The sequence below is a fragment of the Tamandua tetradactyla genome, chromosome 14 (genome assembly GCF_023851605.1).
Source record: "Tamandua tetradactyla isolate mTamTet1 chromosome 14, mTamTet1.pri, whole genome shotgun sequence".
Lineage (NCBI taxonomy): Eukaryota > Metazoa > Chordata > Mammalia > Pilosa > Myrmecophagidae > Tamandua > Tamandua tetradactyla.
In genome coordinates this window covers 36,478,250-36,489,558 of record NC_135340.1, presented here as the reverse complement: position 1 = coordinate 36,489,558, position 11,309 = coordinate 36,478,250, and the positions used below count along the sequence as shown (strand labels likewise).

The following is an 11,309-nucleotide window of genomic DNA, read 5'->3' as shown; positions in this document are numbered from 1 at the left end:
GAAACAGGAAGCCAGGAGAGAAAGCTAGCAGATGACGCTGTGTTTGCCATGTACCTTTCCAGCTGAGAGATAAACCCTGAACTTCATCGGCCTTCTTGAACCAAGGTATCTTTCCTTGGATGCCTTAGATTGGACATTTCTATAGGCTTGCTTTAATTGGGACGTCTTGCCAGCCTAAAAACTGTTAATTTGCAACTTATTAAATTCCCCTTTTTTAAAAGCCATTGTTTCTGGTATATGGGATTCCAGCAGCTAGCAAACTAAAACATCCAGCAACTAGCCTGAATCTGATGCATAGTAAGTCTGGGGGAAAAGAACAGTTAATACAATTGGATGAATGAAATAGCTCTTGAATTAACCTCATTAGAATTGAAAATATTTTAGGCACAAAACTATTAAGTGATTGTTCAGGATTTTTAAGTAACATCTGTTTTTAACCACTTCATTATATGTGTTTTATTACAAAAGTAATACATGCTTGCTATAAAATTGAAAACAATACAGAAAAGTATAAAATTACAAGTAAAAATTCCCACCCTCCCTCCCTGCAATCTCACTTTCCACAAGTAAAAGTTTTGTAGCTGTCTAAATCTCTACACATCTATAGGCATATAAATGCATACATATAAAATGGTTTTACTTTCATTAAATTGATTATACAGACTATTCTGTAGTTTTTTTAATTCTCTTAGAATTTTGTGGACTTCTATTCAGGTCAATACAAATAGATGTCCCTGTGTCAGTCAGAGTTCTCTTGAGAAATAGAACCAACAGGAGATGAGATTTATTAAGGTGTCTCACACAACCATAAGAATGCAAGAGTCCAAAATCCATAACGCAGCCTGTAAAGCTAGCAACTCCAACAACGGGTCTTGACAAACTCCACAGGAGAGGTTCACTGGCTGAAGAGGCAGTGAAAATTCTCTTCTCCCTTAAAAGTCTTCAACCGATTGGATCCAATTTATTAGATTATTTCATTTGTGGGAGAAGCATCCTTAATTGATCATAGATGTAATCAGTCACAGCTGCAGTCAACTGACTGATGATTGAATAAATCAGTTTTCTGATTTATCAACCAGCCATGAAATATTCTTGCAGCAATGATTAGGCTAATGCTTGCCTGACCAGACAATTGGACATCATCACCTGTCCAAGTTGACACCAGAACCTAGCTATCACAGTATCTCCTTCTTTTTCACAGTTGAATAATGTCCTATTGTATGCCTCAACCATAACTTATTTAATTATTCCTCTATTACTAGGCACACATTGTTTTAAAGTGCCTTCTTCTCACAGAGATTCAAGACTCTTTCCTTAAGTTCTGGGAAGGGTCTTGTTTAACATAACATCAAATAAATCACAGGAACTTTTTCAAATTATGAAATATCCTATATATCAGAAAAGTATTTATAATGTATACACAAGTTTAAAGGAAAAAATTTCAAAATTTCTGTATCCTTCTTTACTCAAGGAAAATTTGGAATATTCTCAGCACTTTAGAAACTCTCTGTGTGTCTATTCCCAACTAATCCCCCTATCCATGCCCCAGAGGGGAACGTTTTTGTTTCTCATTCCCTTGTTTTCGTTCAACTTTACCACCTAAGTATGCAACTCTTTAAAAAAAACTGTATAAATGTGTGTGTGTGTGTGTGTGTGTGTGTGTGTGTGTGTGTGTGTGTATTTAAAAGCTGAGAAGCAAGGACAAATCTTACTATTTAAGAATTAAAAAGAGAGAAATATTATCGCCCTTAGGTAAAGGTTCCCAAGATAAGGTAGCAAAACAAGGTTCCTGAGGCATTGTGCTGATATGAAACAGTTATGTACCCCAGAAAAGCCATGTTCTTCTAATCCAGTCTTGTGGGTACAGACCTGTTCTGGGTGGTACCTTTTGCTTAGGCAGTTTCCATGGAGATACGACCCTGCCCATTCAAGAAGGGTGTGCTGATTTGAATGTAAAAATGCATTTATAATGCACCCCAGAAAAGCCATGTTTTTATACTGATCCAATCTTGTAGGAAAAGCCATTTCTTTTAATCCTGATTCAACACTGTAAATTGGAATCTTTTTCTTAAATTTTGTCCAGGGAGATGTGACACACACACAACTGTGGGTATTAACTTTGATTAGATGAAGATCTAATCCATTCCAGGTGGGTCTTGATTATCTTACTGGAATCCTTTAAAAAAGGAAACACTTTGGAGGAATGACAGAGGCCCAAAAAAGGACAGAACCTACAGAAATAACAGAAGCCTCACAGCTGAGAGAAACCTCACAGCAGAGTTGACACAGATGCAGACATGTGGAGAACAGAGATATGGATGCTTGCAGATGCTTGGAGCCCAGTAGATATTTCCATGAGATATTAATCAAGCCAGAACTTGGAGAGAGCCAAGGGAAGCCAGAAGTGAAAGCCATCCCTGGAGAAGTGAAGTGAGGAACCTCCAAAGGAACAGAGGCTACAAACAATGGAGCCCAGGAGCAATGGACCAGTGTATCTTCCCAGCTGATAGAGGTCTTGCAGATGCATTGGCCTTCCTCAAACTAAGGTATCTTTCAGATACCTTAGTTTGGACACTTTCACTTTCATAGAACTGCAAACTTGTAACTTATTAAATTTCCTTTTATGAAAGCTATTCCAGTTCTGGTATATCGCATTCTGACAGCTAGCAAACTAACACAGTGAGACTTGATCCATATGCTGGAGTCCTTTAGACAGCTCAGAGAGTTTAGAGAAGTTAGAAAGAAAACTCCTAGGGAGAAGCAAGAAGGATTCACAGAAGCTGAGAAAGTTGTTTGAAACCAGAAGCCTGGAGAGAAAGACAGCAGATGTTACCATATGCCTTTCCCAATGCCAGCTGTCTTTCCTCCAAGAAAGTATCTTCTTCTTGGTGCCTTAATTTGGACATTTTCACAGTCTTTGAATTGTAACTTGTAACTTAATAAATCCCCTTTGTAAAAGCCAATCCATTTCTTGTATATTGTATTCCAGCAGCTTTAGCAAACCAAAACAGATTTTGGTACCAGCAGTGGGTGCTGTGGTTTGCAAATATCAGAAATGCTGGAGTGGCTTTATAAATGGATAAGGGGAAAATTCTGGAAGAATTGTGAAGAGCATAAAAGGAAAGGCCTAGAATGCTTTGAAGAGATTACTGGTAGAAATAAGGATTCTAAAGATACTTCCAGTGAGACCTTAGACAAAAATGAGGAATGTGTTCTTGCAAACTGGAAGGAAGGTGATCCTTGTTTTAAAGTGGCAGAGAAATTGGCAAAATTGAGATACTGGTGTTGGATGGAAGTGACAAGTATGGATATCTAGTTGAGGAAATTTCCAAACTAAATGAGGAAAATGCAGCCTGACTTCTCCTTGCAGTTTATAGTAAAATGTGAGAAGACAGGGATAAGCTGAGAACTGAACTCTTGGGTACAAAGTAACCAGAAGTTGATGGTTTAGAAAATTCTACACTTTTGGAAAATTAGTCCCCAGAGAATAGTGCCCCATGTGAGGATTTATCCAAACATGGAACCACTCAGCCATTTCAATACAAGCCAGGATTGGAAAAGGAGTTATCCAGAAAGGATTTGTGGAAAGTAGTATTGGCTGACAGTTTTGACCCCTGTACGCTGCATGCCAAGTCAACAAATTTTTTGTGAGACTCTATGAATGGAACCACTGCTGGTCTGGACTAAAAGGTTCAGAAAAGGGATAAATTGAAGGGAAAAAATGACTTCAAAGGTAGAATCAAGTTTAGGTGTGGAACCAAGAAATTTGGGGCCAGGAGAGTGGACTCACCCTTGCATGTAGAAAGGGTAAGTTTGTCCCAGAGGCAGAGGACAGGCCTTCCACCTCAATGTTCAGGAAGAGGTTTGGTGCCCCAGGCCTCAGAGAGGATGGAACCCACTCCCTGGGGATTGGGGAGAACCTGGCCATGACCCCACTGTTCTGAAGGGGTTAAGCATTTACCCTGGAGATGACAGAGAGGCCAGGTGCCACCCAGATGCTTGAAGAGGGTGGGACCAAGAACAAAGTGTTCTCCCCAATTCTTCCCAATGTTGCATTCCTCACCCCAAGTGTTTGGAGAGAGCAGGGCCAATGCATAAGTCCTTGGAAAGGTAGAACTGACATCTTCTCAAGCCCCAAGGATAAAATGTCTTTCTATAAATGACTCTCAGACTTTGAAATCTAATGGAGTTTATCCTGCAGGTTTTTGGGATTGTTTGGGGACTTTGACCCCTGTTTTCTTTCCAATTTTTCCCTGTGGACATGGAATGTTTTTTCCATGACTTTAGCTTCTTTGTATATGGGAAGCAGACAACTTGCTCTGAGTTTCACAGGTCCACAGTCAAAGGGAAACTTTGCCTTAGGACAGACCATGCCTGTAGCTGATTTTGATGAGACTTTGTACTGTTTTTTGACTTGGTATTGTGTTTGTATTGTTACTAAAATGATTTAAGTCTTTTGTGATATTGTGATGGAATAACTGTATTTTGTGTATAGAAAGAGCATGTGTTTTGTGGTACCAGAGGGTGAAATGTATTGGTTTCAAACTATTACATATCCCAGAAAAGCCATGTTCTTTTCATCCAATCTTGTGGGTAGGATCTTTTGCTTAGGTGGTTTTCATGATCCCGCCCATTCAAGGTGGGCCTTGATCCACTTACTGGAGTCCTTTAAGACAACCCAAAGTGTTTAGAGAAGCTAAGAAAGAAAACACCTCAGAGAGAAGCAAGAAGTACCTACAGGAGCTGAGAGAGTTGTTTGAAACCAGAAGCCAGGAGAGATGGACAGCAGACATCACCACGTGCCTTCCCATGTGAAAAACGAACCCTTATGCCAGCTGTCTTTCCTCTGAGAAGGTATCTTCTTGTTGTTGCCTTAATTTGGACATATTCATGGCCTTAGAATTGTAATCTGTAACTTAATATGTCTTATTTGTAAAAGCCAATCCATTTCTGGTATATTGCATTCTGGCAGCTTTAGCAAACCGAAACAGGCATGATCTAGTTCATCTTCCCTGGATGTTTATCAAGACCTCCATTTTGAAGAAGTCATTGGTCAGAGATCTGGAAAACATAAGAATGACCACATTCAGCCATATTATAGGGTTGGCTGGGCAACCAGCAGGAATATGGTTAAAGATAAGCACTGCTGTGCTTCTGCCTTTAGTTCCGTCACAACCTACCTCCAAATCTCAGCTATAGATGAAGGCAGAACATAACTGTTGTGTACAAAGTGTGTCCTCAGCTGATTAGGATAAGGTTCGAACAGCGGTTTAGCAACTTCATTAGTCCATTGTCCAGGGAAGCCATGTACAGATAAGAAACTGTGGTAGAGTCACTTGAGCACTCAGGTCTCAGCTTAGCGGTATGGTTCAATGGCAGCAAGCATCTTGGAAATGGCAGCCTTAATCCATCTGTCTCTTCAAGTCTTTCTACTCCAATTTGGATTGTTGACATCCATTTCTAATACAGAAATGTTATCAAGGGTCTCCTTTCATTGCTCTCTTGAAGATTCTCTTTGCCTCTTTTTTGTATTGAATTTTCTGTTTTCTGTATTCCATATTGTCTTACTAATTGATTGATTCCCTCATTTTAGTGAGACACATCTTCCAAGAGCTTCTTGAGAATGGGTACATGGGACGTAAATTTGTCAAAACTTGAATGTCTGAAAATGTCTTTATTCTACCCTCACAATTCAATATTGGAAATCACTTTCCATTAGAATTTTAAAGGCATTGTTCCATTGTCTTTTCGCTTCCATTGTCACTCTTCAGAATTACAAAGCCACAGTGACTCCTAATCCTCTGTATGTGGCCAGCTTTTTGTCTTCAGTGAATGAAAAATAATACCTTTCAATCACTAATTCTTTTATCCATCCAAATAGTTGCAATAAAGTTAGAATCAATTAAACTAATTCAGAAGCCAATGCCATCAGAATAATTTTTCTTCTGGAAATAACTGCTATATTCAACTTCTTCAATATGGAATCTTATCTGATTCAAAGGCTAGAGTACTGAACTCTGAGTTTCATTCCTACTGCCTGCCTAAAATGGACCCTATCAACTTGTATGATAATTGATACCAGCCACCTGACTTTAATAACCTTTGCTACTCTACTGAATCAGCCTGTCCTCTGACCTGTGTATGGAGCCTTGCTAATCAAAGTGCAGCCTGTGAGCCAGCAGTGGCAGCATCACTGGGAAGCTAGTTAGAAATCCAGAATCTACAGGTCTAGAGCTACCATATCAGAATCTGTATTTTATTAAGATTTACTAGGTAATACCTATGTACATTAAAGTTTAAGAAGTTCTTGAGGAACTTTAAAATAATGATAATGATAATAATAATACTGATGCCTGGGCCTAACAGAGATTCTGACTTAAATTTCTAGTATAAACTTTGAACATCAGGAGTGTTAACACTCTCCATTGATTAAATCAGTCAAAAAAAAATGGTTTCTGCCTTGGAATTCCTTCCACATCAATTAATTATTCGTTATCAGGTCCCTCAAGTCAGTTTCTACATAGTACAAACACTTGGCTATTTCAGTAGAAGAGTCTGGGAAAATTTAGTGGAGGTAATTATAAAGTGACCATCAGAATATAGTTACCTGCTTCTCTATGTTGTAGCATTTCATTTAAGCTAGAGAGGATAGATTTGTTCACAAACATGTCTTAGTTTCAGTGTTTGAATCATGGACAAAAACTATCATTTTTGTAACTGATCCCCACAAAAGATGATTCCATAATGGAGAAAGCCTCCCAAAATTTACCTGGTATTTACCACTGCTTCTCTGTTTCCTCACTCTATCATACCCTGGGAGCTAATCTACTAAAATCTGGGTCAGTCCCAAGGGTTGGAAAAGGGATGCACTCCAGGGGAAACTTGAGGCAGCCACTGAAACCACATGGAGAGAAAAATGTTTTACTGTAATCCCTGAAAGGAAACATAAAGATTTAAAACTATATGTAGTAAAGCATCTCAGAAAATTCCTAGAAAATAAGCCATTGAAGACCCACAAATGAAGACCCAGTAAACCACGTACATTGCCCTCATCTGACGTTTTCCTCATCAGGACCAGTGACGAGAAGATGCTTGATGCTGAGTCAACTCCACCATGCCCATACTTCTCTCCAAGCTGTGCCAGGAAGACCATTGTGTATAAGAGAAAAGAATTGACTGTCTGTATTATAATCATTACTGTGATATACTACAGAGTGCTGTTTTCTATATAAATCTGATTGGTCACTTTCCCTAAAAAGGAGGAAATCAAACTCAAAGGGGACTGTGTAGTATAGCGCAAAATTTCCATATATGAATACAGGGCACATGTTTATTGGGAGACCTTAGAAAAGTCAAGTCCCCTCTCTAAGCCTAATACGTAAAATGAAGAGTTAAAATAGATCATCTGTACCATTTCTTCCAATTTTATGATTTTATGATTATTGAAGATCATCTTTCTGGAAACCAGCTGGCTTTCTAGAAGTAAACAGGTGGTATCGTCCTTGTCTCAGGCTCCCTGAGTACAGCACAGTAAGCTCAGTGAGGGACATTTGGAAGGAAACTATTTAACTAAGCTGTCATTCATGGGACAAGTGGATTGATGGTTAGTTGATTGGTTGGTTGACTGGTTTCTAGTAGAAGAAAGGAGTATATGAAAGAACTAGTCCCCTAGTTTTGTAGCTCACTGTAGTGATTTATAAATCATAAAACATGAAAAATAATATATGTATGACATGAAATAGTGAATATCCCATTCTAATAATCTAACTATTCCCAGAAAACAATTTTGGAGGCTTTGAAGGGTGGATGCTATGCATAATTTTGTGGAGTCATTGGACATCAAGGTCAAAACTCTTAAAATCCATTACTTGGACTCTTCCTTTTAGCTCCACACCTGGGATCATTCCATTACTTATTTGCATTTTCACCAAAGGTCACAGGAAAAATAATATTGTTAACAGATCTCTAAGAGAGTATGGTAGTAAAAAAAAGATGAAATGAAGAATTTCATTAGTGTATAATCGAGTGTTCTGAACTGTTATTCACATAACCAGGCATTGTTCATTTCTCAAAACAAAAGACTGGAAGCTCAGATCTCATGATTCTGTTCCTGGTTTAAATCTATGAGATTGGACTTGTTTTCTGACCTGTAGTAAGGAAAGTAATTCATTTGTGCTTCACAAATAACAATCTGGGAATCACCTATTAGGCATCTTATTCATGGAAGATGATAAACAAATGTCTTTTTAATTCATTAAAAACAACCTTCAACAGGGGACTTAAGATATTGAAGTCCAGACCCTCATTCCCAAAGATCATCCTTCTAAATTATCTCTTCTTATTTACCTTTCATACTTCTTTCTCTTCCATTCCTGACAAAGTTAGGATTAGTGACCGCCAAAGCACAGGGCAAGAGCTCTGATGTCAACATTAAAACTATCATTAATACTCTTAATTCCATGCTTTTTGAATGCTTATTAATTACAAGATTACTCTGTTGTTTAAATACATTATATTTGTGCTCTTTATTTATTCAAGTCCTAAAAATAAAAATTTGTTGATATATAATATAAATATCATACTGTTCAAATATTTGAAAATTCCCTCACTTTCCTTTCAGAAAACAAAATTAACTTTACCAGATAAAATTCCCACACCGTTTGTTCTCAGATCCCTTTAAAACTTCCTTCATTTTTTATCAGCCAAAAAAACTCACTAAATAAACTAAACCTTTGTATTGAAAATATAATTTTCTTTATTTCATCTAGGTAAGATGTTAATATGAAAACTAGGATAATTCCTTTTCATACAGTACATGAAAATAAACACTTACAAATAGAAATATTAGAAAACAAAATCCTCACTTGCCCTTACTTTAAAGCAAAAATGTTTGATATGCTGGGTTTTCCAGACATCACTCAACTGATTGGAATGAGATTTTAAAAGAAAAATCACTCAAGGAAAATTTAAGAAGAGGGTCTGAGGGTGACAATTGTCACCCAAGGGTGACAATTAATTCAGTTGGTTAAACTATTCTGAAAGGCCAGTGTCCTGGTGTAAATTATCTCCATGCATCAGCCAACTAATTTTGTTCTGTTGCCAGAGGCTTAAGCCAACCTCATACCAGCTGTCCTATATATATATATATATTTTTTTTTTTTTTTTACAAGGTGGGCTAGATAAGACAAAGTAGTTAAAGACCCATAATCAACATTGGGGGAAAAAATCAAAAGCAGAAAAGTCTTCTTAAGCATCAAAGGGAAAAAAAGACATTTTTCTGGTTGTACCATTGTAGTGAAAAATTCTGGTTGTATCATTGTAGTGAAAAATTCTAGCTGCAGTGGATTCTGCAAAAATAATACTGAGATTTAGAGCTACAGTGAATTCAGGATAAGGTGAGATTTGTTCCAGGGTGGTCTCCAGTCTCATGTATTTTCCTGTATAGGTCAAGTCTCCATCTCAGTGAAGTCCTTGAGATACGTAGGAAGCAAAGCAGCTTGAGTTACATTCATATCTTTCTCCTTTACAGGTTTAATACACATGAACAGGTCAGCAACTCAGACTGTGACCGAGTTTGTTCTCCTGGGATTCCCTGGTTGCTTGGAGATACAGATTTTCCTCTTCTCGTTGTTTCTGGTGGCTTATGTTCTAACTGTGCTAGGGAATGGAGCCATCATCTGTGCAGTGAGATGGGATCCACGACTCCACATTCCTATGTACTTTCTGCTGGGAAATTTTCCTTCCTTGAGATCTGGTATGTTTCCACCACTGTTCCCAACATGCTAGCCAACATTCTCTCCAAAACCAAAGCCATTTCATTTTATGGTTGCTTCCTCCAGTTCTATTTCTTCTTTTCCCTGGGCACCACCGAATGTCTCTTCCTGGCAATAATGGCATATGATCGGTACCTGGCCATCTGCCGCCCATTACACTACCCCACCATCATGACCAGGCGGCTCTGCGGCACGCTAGTATCTCTCTGCTGGCTCACTGGATTCCTTAGCTACCCAATCCCCATCTTCTTCATTTCCCAACTTCCCTTCTGTGGTCCCAATATCATTGATCACTTCCTGTGTGACATGGACCCTCTGATGGCTCTGTCCTGTGCCCCAGCCCCTATTACTGAATTTATTTTCTATTCTCAGAGCTCCCTTGTTCTTTTTTTCACTATTATGTACATTCTTCAATCCTATATCCTGCTACTTAGAGCTGTTTTTCAGGTCCCTTCTGCGGCTGGCCGGCAAAAGGCCTTCTCCACCTGTGGTTCTCATTTAGTTGTGGTATCTCTTTTCTACGGGACAGTCATGGTAATGTATGTGAGTCCTACATATGGAATCTCAACTTTGATGCAGAAAATCCTCACACTAGTATATTCAGTAGTGACTCCTCTCTTTAATCCTCTGATCTACAGTCTTCGTAATAAAGACATGAAACTTGCCCTAAGAAATAACCTATGTGAAATGGGGATAAGTCAAAATTCATAAGCCAAAGATTTACCATACTTCCAAATTTTAATGACAACAAGTTAGAAATGTATCAGCTCTTTCAATGCCTCTTAGTCCTCAGTTTGTGAGTTAGAGTTCAGCCACTTTACCTGGAAGTATGCCCAGCTTTAAATACCTTTCCTGTGCTGATCTACTTTAACCTTAATTCACTGGTCTACAGCAACTGGTGGAATTCTTGTACTGTCAGTTCTTATTGGGATGACAAAATATGATTGCTCTGTGAGAGAAATTAGACTTTCCTGCAAGATTTACCAACAGTTTGGGGACAAACCTAAAAACCTTCATAAAAAAAGGTGAAATGACTTTTAACCAGCCATGGGACCTTTCTATGCTCTTTAACAGAAACTCCTTTCTTGATCTAGTCTAACAATCTTAACTAATCATCCCTTCTCGCTTTTAAAAAGAGAGGACAAAACTATAAGGAGCTCTTTGAACAGATTTTCTTAGACAAATAAAACTCTGATACATGCTATATAATAATATGTTGAAGCTATGCCAGAGTTTTCTCTGTTGAGCATAAACAACTTCACAGAACGCCAGCATCAGACAAGGCCACTCTGTGACCACAATGAATCAAAACAAAAATGAGGCCATTCCATAATCACATCTGAGCAAGAACATAAACAAATATATTGTCCAAACCCCCCAAAAATGATCAGACATTCCCTTTTCTAGCTAGTATAAGTGACTGCTTCTTCTTTACCAACTTAATTCCTATTGCCTTCTAGATAAAATATTAAGGCATTCCATCATAAAATTTTCTTCTACGTTCTGACATAATCCAGAGAAAAACCCACTTCCTTC

The 11,309-nt window shown here is 38.2% G+C and overlaps 1 protein-coding gene across 1 annotated transcript; it reads left to right on the top strand.

Annotated features, from left to right (window-relative positions):
- Positions 1-9,531: 9,531 nt before the first annotated feature.
- LOC143654920 (olfactory receptor 11H4-like) lies at positions 9,532-10,484 on the top strand. Its single transcript, XM_077126541.1, is given in 2 exon segments — positions 9,532-9,736; positions 9,739-10,484. Coding segments are annotated over 2 exon segments (942 nt in total). The 5' UTR covers positions 9,532-9,540.
- Positions 10,485-11,309: the final 825 nt, after the last annotated feature.